Consider the following 19283-nt stretch of genomic DNA (forward strand, 5'->3'; position numbering starts at 1 on the left):
CCACTAACAGATATGTTAAATGGAGATGCTAATATTTTCCTTACAGAGCAATCATGAAGATTAGTTAGAACATGTTAAAGCAGCATGCAGAGAAGGGAAGACTTCAAAGTAGAAGACATGTAACATAAACTATGAATGCATGGTGTGACAGCTGCTGATTAGGGGAAGCATTTGATGGGAAAAGGCCATCCCTATAAAATTCACAATGTCTACAAAAGTATAACGTTTGAAAAACAAAAACAAAAACAGAATAGCTAAGTTTGATGACTTTTTATGTTGGAACTAGAGGCCCGTTGCACAAAATTCATGCACTTGGATGGAAGATCCCTCAGCCTGGCCTGTGCCCTCTCGCAATCCGGGACCCCTTGCTCCTTACCACCCGCCTGCTCACTGCTCTTTACCACTTGGCTGACTCACTGCTCCTTGGCGCTGCAGTGGAGGTGAGAGAGGCTCCTGCCACCACCGCTGCACTTGCCAGCCATGAGCTCGGTTTCTGGCTGAGCGGTGCTCCCTCTGTGGGAGCACCCTGACCACCAGGGGACAGCTCCTGAGTTGAGTGTCCTCCCCCTGGTGGTCAATGCATGTCATAGTGGCCAGTCGTTCTGCCATTCAGTTGATTTGCATATTAGGCTTTTATTATAAAAGGACTATAGAAGGGGAGCCATTGGCATTTTGAAGGTCCCTCAGCTCAGCCTGCACCTTCTTGCAATCTGGGACCACTGGCTCGTAACTGCTCACCTGCCTGATCACCCCTAATCATTCTGCCTGCCTGCCTGATTGCCCCTGACCATTCTTCCTGCCTGATCGTCCCTAACCACTCTGCCTGCCTGCCTGATTACCGTAACTGCTCTCCTACCTGCCTGATTGCCCCTAACCGCTTGCCTGATCGCCCCTAACTGCTTGTCTGCCAGCCTGATCGCCCCTAAATGCCTTTGCCTTGGCCACCTGCCCACTGTGGCAGCTTCCTTGGCCCCCACAACTTCGTCCAGAAGTATACTGGAAGGATGCCCAGAAGGTGGTTCGGCTGTCTGGACTAATTAGTATATTACCCTTTTATTATTATAGACAATCAAGTCTCTAGATATCCCTTTTTAATGTCCTTGTCTTCCCCCCATTCATGCAACTTACAAAGTACGCAAGTATAAACATAGCATCAGGAATAGAATTTTCCTCAGGAAATAAAAATATTTTTGGAAAAGCATCTTAGCTTATTTGCATTCATCATTTTTTTTCAAGATGATAATGCTGTTGTGATAAATAAGGATAAAAAAGGATAAAAATCCTGTTTGGCATTAAGTTTTTTCTTCCTTCTTCAGTATTAAAAAAAAAAAAAAAAAAGTCTTACTTACCATGCTTCATCCCAGCATTAGACTTAGTGGTTCCAGGGTGGAAGGTGATTCCACTGTAGGTTGGAAATCCATAGTGGGGGAAGCCATACCCTGAAATGGCAAGTAAAACAAAGGGCCCTCAAGAGTTATGTGTTTTTTTTTGTTTGTTTGTTTTTTTTTTTTACAAAGACTCAGCAACCTCCATGTCCCCCATCCAGGTGAGCACAGGCTTGGGTGTGGGAGGGCATTTGCCTGACACCGAGCTTCTGCTGGGAGTTAGCAAGATGCATCAAGGGGGTCCTGGTTGACCAGCGCTCCATTCTGGCAAACTGACACCTGGCAGGTCAGGCCGTGCCCAGGCTCAGGCCGCACAGCTGGAGAAAGCCTTCCTCACCCGTGCAGGAGAGAGGCTAACGATGAGAGGTCACCACCCGGGGGCAGACTCGCCGACACAGAGGACATGAAAATAGCCTCTGGAGGAGAGCACTGAACCAAACAAAATACAGAAAAATATACTGCCTTCTCAGAAACATGGCTATCTGTTTATTCCCATGGATTTTTTGGTAGAAGCATAAACTGGTAAAAGTCTGTGGGAAAGCAGCTGGTCTTACTAGTTGCTATACTCTCTGACCTAGTAATTTTACTTCAAAGAATCTAATCTTAAAAATCTGCAGTAAGAGAAAAGCAATGTGGATAGAAGAGTTTAGTATAACATTTTACATAGAAAGAGGTGACAATTGTCAAGAAAGTTACATTATGGTCTGTTCACTTGATGAACTATTACTGTCATTAAACTGATGCTTAAAAATATGCATCAGTTTATGTGAAGTTTGATATTACCTTGGGGAAATGCTTATGGAAACCCATTAGAGAAAAGCAGTATAAGAATTCTCTACATACTCTCATGATGTGATGATAATAAAGAGATAATACAAGTACATGGATTAAAATACAGCATTTAATAAGGATATACACAGCTGTATTTGGGAAAATGCATAAATATAGTCTATAATCTAGGAACAGAAAATAGTAGAAATCATACCTTGGATAGTAGAATTTATATATTTTGAGACTTTCTATAATTTTCAGTTTTTCCAAAGAATACCAAAACAACCATGAAAAAAAAAAAAAAAAAAAAGAAAGAAAGAAAAGAAAAGAAAAAAAAAAATAAAGAAGAATAAGTAGAGGAACTATACCAAAATGTTAACAGAGGTCTTTTTTGGCTAACTGGATTTGGGTGATTTTTTTTTTTCTTTTTTGAGTTTTTTAGTATTATCCACATGTTGTAAAATGCAGTGGCACTTCTTTGAAAAAGTTATATTTGTTGGGAAATTGTAATTTAGTGTATCACACTCAATAATGTCATAGCCACTCCACGCACAGATAAGCTGGGAAATATCGAGAAAGAAAATTCTCCCCTCTCCTACGTGAAAAAGCTTTAGAGAGGATAACCTGGTTTGTACCTGGACCGGCAGTTCCAGCGCCGCCTCCTCCACCGCCGCTGCCGTACATGCCTCCACCTCCAGCCCCGGCACCACCGCCGCCTCCGAAACTGTCCGAAAAGTTGGGCATGAGCTTCTGCCGCTTCCTCTGCACTTCCTCTTTATCTGTCGTGAAAGGAAGAGAAACCAAAGGAGAAAAAAATGGATGCAGTTCCACTACTAGCCACAGAGAGAATATTGATTCTGATGGTATTTTTAAATATCATAAAGGGAAACGGAAAGCACCCAAGGAGGAAGAGATGCCAAATTTCAAGAAGCATCATGTTTATTCCAGTGATACAAAGACTGAGAACCAGCCAGAGAGAGACCACAGAACAGTACACGCCCAAACCCCCTCTGCATCAGTCTTTTACGTCTCCGAGGTCATACAAATCAGTGAGACACTGCATTGCCCATCAAAGATTCAGATATGAATAAGAAAAACATTACTGAGCATTTTTACTTGGTCATACAGAACAGCTCTGGCTAACCGGCTAACGTTAATTAGGTATGTCCCGCGAGATAAGTTTTGGGCATAAAGAGAAGTACGATATAATGTCTTTGCTGTCAAGAACCCCCTGATATAATGTTAAGGCCTCAGGGGGGTGGGAGGGGGGGAACTTAGAGAGATAGCACTACGATGCGATACATGTTGAATGCATGGTGCAAACCCATGTTCCAGGAGCTCAAGGAAGAGCCCCAGGGAAGTGCCAGTGGGCTGGAAGATTCAGGAAATGTCTCCTAGAATCAACTTTACGTCAGGAGAGGGCAACAGAAGGGTGTTCTGGGAAGAGGATACAGAGGGCGAGTAATGAGGGAAAGAGTGTGCACTCTGTATTTACGAGGTCAGCAGTAGGGCAGTTTAGCTGAAGTAAAAGTTTAATATGAGGAATTCTTGAGAGACAGCCCTGATTGGGACCACGCTGCGGAGCACTCTGAGGGTGAACTGAAGGCGCTTAACTTTAAGCAGGAGAGCCAGCCAATGTTTTTGAACAGGGGAATGGTGTTTGGTGCTGGTATTGGAGGACATTCATCTGTCACTGGTATATCGGATAAAATAAATGAGTCAAAGTAAGCCCCGACAGGTGTGGTTCAGTTGGTTGAAGCATCGTCTCATACACCAAAAGGTGCAGGCTGTGGGTTTGATGCCCCGGTTGTGGGTTTGATCCACAGTAGGGGCAAATGTGGAAAGTAACCAATGGATGTTTCTCTCTCACATTGATGTTTCTCTCTCTCCTCTCTTTCTTCCTTTCTCTAAAATCAATAATAATAATAATAAAATAAAGAATCAAAGTGAGAGACAAAGACAGTGCAGACATAATTTGATGGAGACTGTTCCTTGGTTACCATGGTAATCAAAATAGGTGGAGCCCAAAATACAATGAAAGAGAGGCCTGTCGCCCTTGGGGCGATGGGTGAGATATAGAAGGCTAAAGGTCTGTGACCACTACTGGACTACAGTACAGTGACTGTCCAGGTCTAGGTCCTCATCAGACCCTCCCCTCATTCCTTGTGTTGCTCTATTTTTCTTTCGCTTCTCACTATCAGTGCTTCTCACCAGCCCCATGGCCCCCGAGGCCTGGCCCTGCCTTTGTGGTCTATTGTTCCATTCTTGTTTCTTCTTTCTGTTTCCCTTTCTCTTCTCTGATTGATTTTCCTACTATTAATTTTTTCCCTACCGTCTCTCTTTTGGGCTGAAGGAACAATAAAAAAAAAGATTTTTGTTTAAATGGAATAAACAGTCAATATGGTATCCTTTTCCCCCCATCATCAGCCAATTGTCCTAGTTCTGATTTCTCAATGTCAGTTGCGATCTCTGTTTATGTTCAGAAACATCTTCCCTTCTTTCTAATCCTGCAGCTGTTTCCGTCATCTCAGGGTTGGAAAGAATGCTGCTGTTTACTGATGTTCTCCCGATCATCTGAGTGCAGATGGAAGCGGAAGCAGGGAAAGTAGGGTAGTAAAGCACATTTAGGAAACCATCGTTTAAAGACTGGCCATGCCCAGGCTTGTTAGGAGGGAAAAAGCTATGGAGGGTCAACTCTGAAGACTCTGTGCTTCCACAGAAAGAGATGACCTTAATGTGGAGAAACACCAACTATCTCTTTACCAAAAGGTTTGGACAAACTTATCACATTTTCCACCAGTTGTACCATAACTCATCATCACACTTATTTACTCATTCTATAAACTGTTGCACTCACAGAGAATATTATTTCATTAGGAATATGAACCATGAGAGAGACACAGGCAACTTATTCATCTTTCGAAATAAATGGTATCTACTGATGTGCTTCTTAGCACAGAGATCATTTTGTATTTGCTATGTATTTCTTTTGACTTATAAAGCAGATATCCACTGGTTATATTTTACTCTAAAATTTTAAGGGTCAACTTAAAAAAATATTTACTGTACAGCCACTAAAATTCCAACAACAAGAAACTGATACAGAAAAATTCCATGTGACAAGCTTTTTAAATAAAAAAAAAAATCTACAGTCTAAATGTCTGAATTGAAGATTACATGAAGATTTTCACATTGGGCTCATGTATCTTTGTGGTCTGCCTTTGACAGTGGCACCATGGGATGCATGACGAGACATTGAGCTAATTCTAGAAGGGACCTAATTCTAGAATACCACTCACTCTAGGCCCTTCTTTTACAGTAAAGAAACCAAAGCTAAGATGACTAAGGGACCTGTTTGAGGTCAGGTCAGAGTGAAGTTCAGGTCCAAAGTCCAGTGAGCTTTTCATTTTAGTGAGCTGCTATTTGTTGGGAAACATAATTTAACATAAACATATAATTTAAAGATTATACTGTTTCTTCCTAATCTCCATCTTTTCAGACTGAAAAATCACATGGTCTTTCTTTGCTTTTGCATAGCTGTTCCTCACCTATTTTTGCCTTTGTCAATCATCTATCTCTTTTAATTATCTCCCCTGGACTCAATCATCCATCATTTTAATTATCTCCCCTGGACTCAAACATCTCCATGGAGTTTTAATAAAGTATAATGCCAATGACCATAGAGGATGCAGAGTTCAGGGCTGGATGATTCTGAAAAATGAAAAGAATATGTTATATTTCTTTATCTAATCTCCTACTTGATGACATTCAACAAATTATTAGCCTTTTGAATGAGGTTGGAAGCTTGGATAATTAATAAGTCAGCTCTCAGGTATTTAATGAGCATCTACTATGTGACACATACTGTTCTAGATGCTGGAGGTGTAGCAATTAACACAAAAAGCCAAATCTGTGGCCCAAAGAGTATGTCTCTTGCTGGAGGTAAGAAGAAGACAACAAACACATAAATTAGTAGAGAAGACTATTTTATATACTGATAAAAATAATGAAGAATATAAATTTAGACTATGAAATAGGGAGTGACTGCAGGGAATGGGGGCAGTGGGAAGGACGTACAATGACTTCTGATAAATGGGTTGCCTAGTTTGCATCATGTTCATACACTTATTTTCATGTGAACTGGCCTGCTATTTACTGACTAGTCACAAGCCTGGTGTGATTGGTTCTCCTTGTGATTATTCCACTTTGGGAATTTTATAATCTAGAAAGTTTTATAGGCTAAGGTAATTTATCTTCAATATAAAGTTCTTATCTCACAATGACTCAGTGCCTCAATGTACGTTGGTCTTTCTTTCTTTGGAGCTCAATGGCTAACTCTTATTTTCCTAGATGGTTCTTTTCAAAAATATTTTGTTTTGTTAATCCTTACCTGAGGATATTTTCCCAATGATTCTTGGAGAGAGTGGAAGAAGGGGGAGGGACACAGAGAAACATCAGTGTGAGAGAGATACCTCGATTGGTTGTCTCATGCGGTTCCCCAACCAGGGCCGGGGATTGAGCCTGCAACAGAGCTACATGCCCTTGACTGGAACTTAACCTGCGACCCTTTAGGCTACAGGCCGATACTCTATCCACTGAGCTAAACCGGCCAGGCCAGATGGTTCTTCTCTTATTGTTTGTATTGCATGGATTTTAGTCTATGGTAGCCTGGAAGGTAAGTGCTGGAAGCATTTGGGTGGGATTTTGAACTTTCCAGATGCCCCATCTATTCTCTAAGCCCATCATCAATAGATAGCTCCTACCACAATAGGGTAGCAATGAAAGCAATAGTCTGCGCACATGCCTCCTGTATCATATTCTTCTGATGCCTTTACTACTGGGAAAGGGAGACATGCCGCCTAGGAACCAAGCTCAGCTTTTAATATTTCTAGGCTCATCCATATCTGGGTTTCCTCTTGAAACACAATTTTCTGTGTTAGAAAAATTGTCATTTTGAAGACATTCCAGGACAAGAAATCTATTTTCTTTTTTCAGAAAGTAAAAAAGAAAATTTGTCTCCTTTTAAAGAGGGATGTTTAAAATTTGACTTTCAAATTTTACATAGACGGAAGCATTCAGAAGACCCCAGGCAGCTCCTGGGTGGGGAAGTGAAGAGCTGACGAGAGAGCTTCCGGGAAAGGTGAAGTGGGCAGAGCGCTCTCCCTCTGTGTTGCCAGAGCCTAGCAGGTCCGTATACTGGGATGGTGCATGGAACTTCATGTGAAGGGAAAGGGCTTCTCTGCGGACAATGTTTTCAAATCACCAGTCGTGGAACGCACTATACATGTGACTCATCAGTGGAAAGGTCACAACCTCAGAAAAGAAACAAGAACTCAGGAAGCATCTAAATGCTCCTGCCCCAACATGAAGTCTAGGAAAGTCCTCCTTAAAATCACCCATCATGCTACTATCACAGGATCCAACACACATGTGGATCGTTGCTACGGTGTCTTCGTGATGCCCAACCTTGGCCAGCACGTGGTGCCCTGTGACAGTCACGGACTAAACTCCCTCTCGGGTCTCACTTCCCTTCAGTCCAAAGGTTTCCAATTTTGTTTGTGCTGTGGCCCAGTGTGCAGTCTGTGAAGTCTTTGGATCCCATCTTAGAATCACAGTTTTCAATATGTAAAATACTAGATAGGACCACAACAAAGCTAATTTTAGTAAAGCAGATTTCTATCCATGGACCCCTTAGGGGCCAGTGGGCACCAGAAAAAGAAATCAAATACCTGTTACACTCACTCCGAGAGCATTCTCAATACTCAATTTCCCGCCTGGTTCTCTCGAGTTCCACTCCTCTCTTTTAACTGCCCTAAGAGGAATTTGCCGCAAGAACCTAAAGTCCAACAAGATAACTTTCTAGGACCATCTATGACTTCTCAATTATTCCATCCCCTCCTACTCAACCAGCATCCAGATCCTCCTGACACTATCACAGAACTGCCTTTTAAACCCAACTTCTCCTCTCCTTCTTTGCACTCATACCTTTAATAATCTCACCATTTCTCACTTGGATTTTTGCATTCCTCTTCCGACTCACTGCAGCCCAGAGAGTTTTCCCCGTGTTTATATAAAGAAGTCAGGGCCATCATTCCAAATTCAAACAGGCCAGGCCGTTCCCCTCTCCAGAATCAACACAAAATTCTTTAGCTGCCGATCCCAGCACTTCGGAGCCTGGCTCTGGCCTTCCTGTCCGGCCTTCCTCGGCCTCAGGAGTCCGGCTCAGTGCTCACACTGCTCACTTTTCTCTGAACAAATACAGTTTTAGCTCCTCAAGTTTCCGAGGCCTAGGGAACCCTTCCCCTTTTCCCTTCCACACCCAAATACTGAAGTACAGCCCCAGTTTTAAGGACCTTGAAGAAAGCCTCTTCTGGGTGGCTTTAGAAGCAAGGGCTCTCTTTCTTAGCTGGCTATGTGTTTGTGGACGCTTCACTTTTGGAACTTATAAAAAGAATTAATGCACACGATAACTTTTTAAGGGGACTATGCTGTCCCCTCCTTGGTGTGTCTTTTGTGAGGAACAGAATGGCATTTATTCATTTTTATAGTTCTGCACAGCACGGGGGCTGAGCCCTCTGTTCACCTGCCTGAGGCCTGTGGGTAGAGAGGCTGACTCTCCGACACAGAGAGCCTTATCTTGTCATCGCTGCAGCCTGACCCTGCATTTCTCAATAAATGGTAGTTGCAAATTCTCAAAGGTCTAAACCTCATATAAGTTTGAAGATAATATTATTTTAAAAGGCTGGACTTAATTCCTTGACCTGAACACAGTATATTAACTTCTCTCTTCTCTAAAAAATAAGTACCATGGACCCAGGGGACAGGTACCAGGAAGCTGCTGCAAGGAGGAGTCTAATGAATATCTGCTAATAAGCTTGTCCTCTTAGTGACACAGGAGCCAGAGCATAGACAACCGAGTTACCTTTGATTTCAGGGTAGTACAGGAAAGGTTTCGGCTCGCTAGTTTCTAAGTCAGATTTCCTCCGAAGTTGGACGAACACGGAGGCTGGTTTGGTGATAGTGACATCTTTGTACTTTGGTGTTTTGAAGACGATGGCAAACTGCAGGATACAAAGATCCAAATGTTAGGATGCTACTTATTTAAACACATTCCTTATGCACAATGGTTAGTGTACAAAAGAAAATACAGTACCCTAGAAAAGGTTACAAACTCAGAATTCTGTACCCATTCATTTTAACCAAATTGCTATTGTGAAACTGAAGCAAGGTTGTGCCAATGTATTATAAATCTTTATTGTTTCATTTATCTAATAATTTAGATGTCTTCACTTGTGAATAATCATGTGAAAAAAATACACTGCATATACCTTCTTATCTTTTATTTTTTTAAAATATATTTTTTTGATTTTTTACAGAAAGGAAGGGAGAGAGAGAGAGAGAGCTAGAAACGTCGATGAGAGAGAATCATTGATCAGCTGCCTCTTGCACACCCCCTACTGGAGATGTGCCCGCAACCAACATACATGCTGGAATTGAACCTGGGACCTTTCAGTCTGCAGACCGACGCTCTACCGCTGAGCCAAACCGGTTTTGGCCCTTCTCATCTTTTAAATTAGCCTTAAAAGCTTCCAAGATTACTGGCAGCAACATCAGGAAGACTGGTTTTGGGATGAGGGAGATGAGGAAGGTGGTACTATTATCAGCCTACAGGCCTGTGATGAAGAGAGGTGACTAAACCCTTCAAGGGAGACATCATTATAGGGTCAGTTTTTTTTTTGAGGTGAGACTGGCCAAGGCTCAAGGCATATGCAGGGCATTCTGGACCATTGCTGGCATTTTTACATTTTTTTTAAGTTTGACTTTTTGACTATAATATATTCATAGAAATAAAGCTTTCTTTCTTTTTTTTTATTTTTAATCTAAAAAGGTATATAATGGCATACATAGAAATTTCTTCTTGCCATTCCTATCCCCCGTTCAGGCAATTCTTACTGTTTCCTTGCCACTCATTCCCAGTCCCCAGAGGTAAACACAGAGAATTTATTAATTTCTTCTGTATTCTTCCAGAGTTTCTTTATGGATTCTGATACCCACAGAATCTTTTAAATATACACTTTGTTTTATATTTATCTCTTAAAATGTTTTATTATTGTATCTTCGAGATCTTTTCATAATAGTTCATAGAGTACTCATTCTTTTAACTGCATAATATTCCATCACATAGATACAACATTATTTGATTGGCCACTTATTGATGGATATCTGGATTGTGTCCCTTTTTGCATGTGTGTATGAAAACAGATTCCTTAGTCACTCAGAGTAATCATTAAGGTGGGATTTAGCATTTTCTTTTCTTTTTTAAAATATATTTTTATTGATTACAGAGAGGAAGGGAAAGGGAGAGAGAGACAGAAACATCAAGCATGGATGGAATCATTGATTGGCTGCCTCCTGTACACCCCCTACTGGGGATTCAGCTCTCAACCTGGGCATGTGCCCTTGACTGGAATCGAATCTAGGACCCTTCAGTCCACAGGCTGACACTCAATCCACTGAGCCAAACTAGCTAGGGCGGGATTTAGCATTTTCATTTCTTACGTCATATACTCATAATAACATTACCCTCAACTAGAAGACTCTTCCTTTCAAAGCTTTTTATTAGAATAACCTTGTAGCACACTTCACCATAATCATTCTAGTAGAACACTGCTATGAACTGATTGTGTCCATCTCCCCCAAATCCACGTCTAATGTAGCTGTACTTGGATATAAGGCCTTTTATGGATAAAATTAAGGTTAAATGAGGCCATAGGGGCAGGGCCCTGATTAGTGTCCTTATAAGAAGCAACACCAGAGAGCTTACTCTCTCTACCCTGAGAGGACACATCGAGGAGGCAGCCATCTGGAAGCCAGGAAGAGAGCTCTCACCAGAAACCAACCCTGTCAAATCTTGATCTGGAACTTCTAGCCTCCAGAACTGGGAGAAAATAAATTTCTGTTGTTTAATCCACATAGTCTATGGTGTTGTGTTATAGAACCTTTCCCATACATTTATGGTAGATACCTTTCCTGAATGACCTATAAGAATCTTAAAAATAGTCGTCTTTTATGAAAGTTAAATAAATATTTACAATTTTCCCTTTTTCATATTTGAGAACTAAATAGTAAATTTCAACAAGGCAAAAATGTAAACTTATCACCATCATCCACTTACTTGTCTATGAACGTCTGTTGGGGAAAAATCTCCAAATCCTTCCCAGATTCCACCATTTTCTTCCTCTTCATAAAATCGAATCTGGATATCATCTGCAAACAGGCACAGTCAAGTGTATAATTTCACAGAATGTAATTATATTTATAAACATGCTGGAAAGAAAGTTGGTTCAAAATTCTACTTACTGTGCACTTAAAGTTTTGAAAGTAATTAATATAAAATTGACTTTTTAATAATTTAAAATTTGTACAAATCACTGAATTTTTTATTAGTGACAATAGTAATGGGCCCCAGGTTTCATTTACAATGACAGATTTAGATATTCAATTTGAGTTTTCTCTTACTTAATCTTTGATCTTCCCATTTCTCCATCTCTAAACCAATCCACTTCTGAGAAAGAGTAAGGATAGTGAGGAATAGCAGAATCCTGAAATGTGGTTCAACTCAATAAAGATTTACATAGTAATATTTAACTTATATATTGATACATTATATGGCAGACAGTTTTACGTGATTTATATGTATATATTAACTGATTTAATCCTCACAATAATTTTGTAGGTGTGCTATTAATATCTTTATTTTGCAGAAGAAAACTAGGGTCCAGAGAGGTTAAGTAATTTATCCAAGGTTGAGTAGCAGATAATGGAGAAACGAGGATTTGAACACATACAGTATAGTTTCTGACTTAAATATTCTATTATTAAACATTCTCCTATACTGCCTCACTATAATACTTTAGTAATCCTTACTGGAAAAATGTTAAAAATATTAAGTTCGTCAAGTCCTTCAGATTAAATTTAGAATGCCTACATTTCACAGTTCAGTCATGGATTTTACTTTTGCAGAAACATGATAGTGTAACTCAGGCAGGCATCTCCCTGGTTTGCCCAGGAATCTGGAAATGTGTATTGTTTGACTAGAATGGGTTAAAAAAGGATGACCACAAGGATAAGCAGAGAAAGTGTAAAAAAATTTTTTTTTGATAAAGACATATACATTTACCTTAAAATCTGATTTATTTTTTCAGACTTTTTACCTCAGAGCATTTAGCCTCAAATGAGAATTTTCTTCTTTTTAAAGCCATGATTCATTTATTTAGGGGCTCTATTTCCAGTTGTGTATCTCCTTATTTAAAAAATGCTCCTCACTTTGTAGGGAGCAGATCTTTATTATACTATATTTCCAATCATTTTATTTTAAAAATGAGTGAAGTTTGAGAAAATAATAAATTGTCCGTAAGCTTTTGCTAATTTATTAATCTTGTACTATATTTCACACGCTTAACGTCAAGAACCTTTTCTGAAAGTCAAAATTATGAAGGACATTTGCTCTGAGAATTTCCCTACCATCCCTATTCTTTCTTCTCTTTAGCCCACATCACAGTGTCATGTGAGAGCAGCGGGAAAAGCTCTCTTAATGTTGTAACAAAGCACCGTAAGGTAAACAAAAGAAACAACTTCATGCTATGCAAAACTTTAGGGAGACTAGTGGGTCTTCCTGCAAATTAAGCCTAAAATATCACTGGAGGCAGAAAGGACAACACAACTTGCGCACATCATGACAAGGCAGATTCTTTGAAAAAGACAATAATGCTGGACAGCCAGATGGCAGCCGGAAAAGAGGAAGAACAAACATGAGATGGATTGACTCCATAAAAGAAGACACAGGCATGAATCTCCAGGAGCCACGCAGGGCTGTTGAGGACAGGACATTTTGGACATCACTCATTCATAGGATGGCTGGGAGTCAGAGCTGACTCAATGGCACAGCATGTAATAGATACAAACATTAGTGTGTGTGTGTGTGTGTGTGTGTGTGTGTGTGTGTGTTTGAAGCATGGACTATTTCTCATTTCTGTTAGTTTCACTAAGTTCAGATACTAAATTTTGAAGCATAAAAACATTGACATGTCACTGATTACCACCATTTTAGAATTTCTCTTTACTTCTGTTAAAAATTTTTAAATGAATTGGTTGGGTTTAAAAAAATACCGATACAGTTGGCAGAGGTGAAATGTGTAAATTTTAAAGGGATAGCCACTGTCAAAAAAGTGACTCACAGACACTCAAAATATTTCACATCATATATTTACCTTTTTGAACCTTGTCACAGAGAAGATAAATCTCTTCCCCTCCAGTTACGCATCCCGCTGTCCTGTCCATCCGTACGATTTTCAAGTTGGACGCATTGGGGGCTTCTGTCCACAGGAGAAAAACAAAAACCATCCTGGCTTAGCCTCAGATCCACAAACAACCCGGTTTACGGTATCCCCATAAGCCAATCTCTTATGAGGGACCCTACCCTTAGCACAGCTTAACCAAATGAAAGTTGAAATAGATGCTTCCACTTATGTTGTTTTAACAAGGATACAAATAAAACAAAAATGCCTTCTGAAGTCCACAGAGCACTCTTGGGTATGGGTCAATCATTACCACCCTCGCCAAAACAGGTTTGGCTCAGTGGATAGAGCATCAGTCTGTGGACTGAAGGGTCCCAGTTTCGATTCCGGTCAAGGGCACATTGGTTGCGGGCACATCCCAGGAGGTGGGTGTGCAGGAGGCAGCTGGTCGATGTTTCTCTCCCTTCCTCTCTGAAATCAATAAAAATATATTTTTAAAGAAAGAAAGAAAGGAAGGAAGGAAGGAAGGAAGGAAGGAAGGAAGGAAGGAAGGAAGGAAGGAAGGAAGGAAGGAAGAATGGAAGGAAGGAAGGAAGGAAGGAAGGAAGGAAGGAAGGAAGGAAGGAAGGAAGGAGGGAAGGAAGAAACTAACTTCAGGTTAACTGAGTGAATAGCATAGGCAGTATGTGGCTTCTTTAGTCTGTGGTTCCTAGAAATTGTAAAGAGTTTTACAATGCTCTTCAAATTTACCATACAAATTTGTGTAGTAAAAATTTTGGTATGGGTGAGGTTTATTAAACAGATTTTCCCAGAAAGCCTGCAAGTGCACTACGTAGGCGCATTGACAGTTTCTAGGGTTTGGTCTAAGTAGGAAACTCCAGGCTCCAAGGACAACTAACTGATTTTTCTAATTTAAACAAGTTTGAAAGGAAGTGAAAGAGGTATAAAATGATGTAGACTCATGTATCAAAGATCATCTTAAAATGCAGGTGTTGAGGGAACAAGAAAAAAGGAAGCTTTATACCATTACCACACAAAACTTTTGCTCCTAACCACACAGAATTCTAATTTAGTTTGGGGAAAAGAAATATAACATCTCCATTTTTCTTTTTTGTAGAATAAAAATTAATAGATAGGCTAAGAAAATTGTGTTTCTCCGAAATTTATCGGGCTCTTGTAAATGGTATCTCAGTGTCATGGAAATGAGCGTGGGCCAAGTCTTGACCTAATTGAAGTTCCACCAACCCATGGCTTCGTTCCTCCCAGTGCGTCAGAAGAGCTCTCTCTTTCTGTCTCCGTCTCTCTGACTGTGTTAGTGGGAGAAACCGAGACTGCTCCTCTCGGCCTCCTCTATTTGGGTGGTAATGATTTTTTTAAAAAATATATTTCATTGATTCTCCACAGAAAGAAAGGGAGAGGGATAGAGAGCTAGAAACATCAATGATGAAAGAGAATCACTGATTGGCTGCCTCCTGTACGCTCCCCACTGGGGATCGAGCCTGCAACCTGGGCACGTGCCCTTGACTGGAATTGAACCCAGGACCCTTGAGTCCGCAGGTCGACGCCCTATCCACTGAGCCAAACCAGCCAGGGCTGAAGTTTCTATCTTGATAAAGCTATTAAGAATGTGAGAATTAGGTAAGAAAAATAGTTGTCTTTTGTTAACTTTTGTTCAGACTCCCAGTGGAAAAAATTAAGGTACTTTTCTCATCTGAGAGCACAAACACTATACCCTCAAAGCAAGGCCTTGGTAAGGAATGAGATTTGGCATTACATGTAAAAGACTAGAATGCATCTGAAAGAAGAGAACTACATTTACTGAGCCCCTTTTAACATTTCAACATTTTCTAATTTATCATTTTTGCTGAAAGTATTACAGATGTCTCCTTTATTCCTCCTTCACCTCCTCCATCCCGACATCAACTTTTTATATTAGATTTTAGTATTCCCATTCTGTAGATGATAAACATGAGGCTCCAAGTAATTAATTACTTGCCCGGGGACTCAGAACTAGTAAGCAACTGCCCGGGCAGGCTGCAAGTCTGTTCTTGATATTATACGGAGCTTCCTCCCATGAGAAGTCAGGCACTCACTGCTGTCGTAGATGGCGTCTGATACCACGGGCTCCAGGGGCCTGGTGAAGCTACCGGTGCTGTCCGGGAGGAAAGCTGTAAACATGAGCCGCACCACGCTGAGGTCCATCTCCTTTGTCTGCTGAAGAGCTGCGTGGCGGATGATCTCCTTTTCCCGATCTAGGACCACACAGCACAGGGCAAGGGTGAAGCGAGAGCATTTTAGACATGGTGCTTTTATCAAGCCCCCATAATATAAGCTTGAAATGAAAATTGTGTTGCTTTAAAAAAATTCTTCATGTTGTTAATAACGTTTAAAAATTTATCCCATATATGCCATCCAAAATTAAAGCCATTAAAAGAAGACCTGCATTTCCTGTGGATTACAGTAAAATCTGTCCTCCATGTAGCAAAGTGCCTCTCCTTTCCTATCTCTCCACGAACTCTCCCTTTTCTCTCTCCAGTAGGAGTTGAGGATACAAACAATATGATGGACTAAAACGTAATAAGCCATCTCTGCACCGGTGGTTTTGTGAAATGTGAAAATTTAGTATCCCCAAACTCTTTGAGCACAGAGACTGTGCTCATTCCACAGTGCCTAGCACCCTCCTTTGCACGTAGTAGATACTCAGAAAGTACTTTTGAAGGAAATGAACGACTCAACTGCATTTGGCTCCTTCCTTCCCCCGTGATGGAACTTTGATGCTGATGGATATAATCATAATTATCTCATATCATAAAAGGTGATAATTCAGGTGATAAGGACGCTCCAAGAGCTACCGATGAAGTGATATGGAATTCCAAAGGAGGGGAGAACCCAGAGGCTTTGGAGAAGAGACGTTTGAAGGGATGGTAGAACTTGCACTTATGAAGAGGGTGAATAAGGGCATTCCTGAAAGCGGGGAGATTCAAGCCTAGGAAGAATGTGGCAAGGCGAGGAAGTGAGAAACCACGGCGCCTGTTCAGTTTGACATGAAGGGACATGGTGGGGAATAGAGTTGGGAATGTAGACGGGCACCAGCTCTTGGGAGACACTAAGTAGTGGTGAGATCATCTGACCATAGGGTGCAAACTGAATCAGAAGTGAGGAGAGACAAAGACAGAGCAGCAAAAGCGGAGTGAGGAGTGGAGCACGAGAGACCGCGCAGCACAGCTGGACCAACAGCTGGACATGGAGGAGTCAAAGACGGTGAGAAGGTTTAGAGCACATGTGTCAAACACAAGGCCCGCGGGCCAAATCCAGCCCGCCAGGCCTTGCAATGTGGCCCGCACCGCACTGTCATCACTGCACTCCGCTGTCAGTTTATGACATTGTCAGTTTATGACTGTTCAGTAAACCATTCGGCCCGCGATTTAGGCTGGATTTTAGATTTTGGCCCCTTCTCTGATTGAGTTCGACACCCCTAGTTTAGAGTCTGGGTATCAGAAGCTGGAACACAGTTAGTGGAAAATGATGACTGGATCATCTGAATGTGAGCTCCTCTGGCCAGACTGAAGGAGAATATATAAAAGCAGAAATGGTGAAGGTGATGGGACAAGGTTTGGGGTTGAAAGAAAAAAAAAAATAGGAGTGAAGGCAGGAAAACATAAAGTCATAGCATTTTAATGACAAAGACAATAGTTTAAAATGTGCCTGAAGTATCCAAAGAAAGAAAGATTCCTTATAAGTGGGTGAGCTGGGGGAGATAAAAAAGAGAGGAGTTATTTTTAAACGAAGTCTTGAATAATGAATTGTTTTGACAGGTTGAATAAGGGAAAGGTGGGTTTAAGGAGAGAAATACACATACAAAGGAATGGAGATGCATGAATGTTCAGGGGGCAGAGGTGGGCAGCGGTGGGGGGCAGGTGGGACTGAAGATGAGGCTAGCAAGGTGGGTGGGGCCAGACTGGGAGGGCTTTGTTTGGCAGGCTAAGGAGGTACAGATTTTATTCTAGAGGTAGGGGGATGTCATCAAAGGTTTCTGAGCAGGAAAAGAGTGGGAGCAGCTTGGGGTATAGATTGAGAGAAAGAGAAACTTGAGGCATACAGATGAGGACATATCTACACACAAGAAATAAGAGCCCGAGCTCTCAAAAAGCAAGGATGGGAGAGTGACACTCACCTGTGAGCTGCCGCTCTCCTCCACCTTCTGCTTGCAAATAGGCAAGATCCGGATGCACCAAAAGTCCAGGATTGTAGCCCCTAATGCAAGCATCTGTCATCCGTGCTTCCAGTGTTTCATATACTTTTTTCTTTGTCACATGAAGTATGCCTAGGTTTGCAAAGCTGGAGAAAACAACAATAACAACAACAACCCAAGGTTAGGCAGTCAAGGACTAGAATATATGGTTTCATTTGAGCATAGAGAATTTAAAAAAACACACACAGGTCCTCAATCACGGGCCTACACCATAACCAAACACATTAGTATTTCTCCAGAAATATATAAAGCAGATTCACTGAGTGGGAAAATAAAGATTATAACCAGCTGTACCTTCAGAACAGGTTGGGTTTTTCCACTAAAGAAGTCTGTGGTAAATTTAGCAAAACCTCTTGGCTTTTAGAGTATATTAGACTTTCAAATTATGATTCAGGGAGTGGGGTAGACAGGTATATATAACCTAATAGAAAATTTTACATGGATGCATTTTGAAGTATTTTTTGGGAGAGTTGTATAAAATATGTTAATTCAAATATAGTATTAACTTTTCTAACTTTTTCTCAGAATAAGAGTAATATTATATTTCAAAGAATTTTTTTGTTTATTGTTTTTGGATTATCCTTGGGTTTCTGAATGGGATTTAAAGTCTAAGTCCTATTTGGGGTCCCCCTTCCAGGAATTCTACCTTCTCCTAGGTTATCTATAAGACTGAAATTATTCATTATTACTAGAATGTTTTCTAATTCTACATGAAGGTATATCTGTAATCAGGGATGGAGAACCTTTTATCGTGAAGGTTACATATCTACAGGACAAAATATGTTAATAGACTAAATAAAGCAATTTAAGGGATTCTAAAGAAAATATATAAAATGCTCCAACCATTTGTTTTTTAAATAAAGTATATGAACGAAGTATATTTAATGAATGTAATACAATAAACAAAAAAGCACTTTACTAAGGAGACTCATTCATTCAACAAATATTAACTCAACTCTTTATTACTGTCAGGCAGTGTCCTATTGCTCCTGACAGCAATAAAGAAATCCCGAGTTTCATAGAATTTATATGCTAGTGCAACAACAGATAAGAAGTGAAGCAAATTTTATAGTGCAATTTATATGATAAGTGTTACCAAGAAAAATAAGGGAGGGAACAGAACAAGTAGTAGAAGGCATGGTACTTTAAAATAGGGAGAGGCCAGAAAGGGCTCATTGAAAAGACGACAACTGAGCAAAGACTTGAAGGAAGCGAGGAGGAAGACATAGATATGTGGAAGAATAGCAAGTGCAAGCACCCTGAAATAGGGTCATGCCTGGTGTTTTCTAAAAACAATAATGGCAAGGAGGCCAAGGTGAATAGAGCAGTGGTTGGCAAACTGCAGCTTGTGAGCCACATAAGGCTCTTTGGTCCCTTGAGCATGGTTCTTCCACAAAATACCATGTGTGGGCACACACTTACAGTGTGATTGAAACTTCATGGCCCATGTGCAGAAGTCGGTTTTCAGCTCTCAAAAGAAATTTCAATTGTTGTACTGTTGGTATTTGGCTCTGTTGACTAATGAGTTTGCTGACCACTGGGATAGAGGAAAATGAAGAAGAGGTCAAGGGGTTCAAA

At 40.7% G+C, this 19283-nt stretch overlaps 1 protein-coding gene across 5 annotated transcripts in view; it reads right to left on the bottom strand.

The window, feature by feature from the left end:
• Nucleotides 1–19283, bottom strand: part of NFKB1 (nuclear factor kappa B subunit 1) — a 130692-nt gene that overhangs the window by 27543 nt on the left and 83866 nt on the right. For all 5 annotated transcript variants that reach the window (XM_084901745.1, XM_084901742.1, XM_084901744.1 and 2 more), the window contains 7 exons: nucleotides 17628–17791; nucleotides 15547–15705; nucleotides 13427–13531; nucleotides 11332–11423; nucleotides 9079–9217; nucleotides 2792–2935; nucleotides 1350–1439 (listed from right to left, as the gene is read on the bottom strand). In XM_084901745.1, coding sequence (XP_084757871.1) covers nucleotides 1350–1439; nucleotides 2792–2935; nucleotides 9079–9217; nucleotides 11332–11423; nucleotides 13427–13531; nucleotides 15547–15705; nucleotides 17628–17791 — 893 coding nt within the window. The remainder of the gene's footprint in view (nucleotides 1–1349; nucleotides 1440–2791; nucleotides 2936–9078; nucleotides 9218–11331; nucleotides 11424–13426; nucleotides 13532–15546; nucleotides 15706–17627; nucleotides 17792–19283) is intronic.

Source organism: Pipistrellus hanaki (assembly GCF_964339955.1).
Source record: "Pipistrellus hanaki genome assembly, chromosome: 1".
NCBI lineage: Eukaryota > Metazoa > Chordata > Mammalia > Chiroptera > Vespertilionidae > Pipistrellus > Pipistrellus hanaki.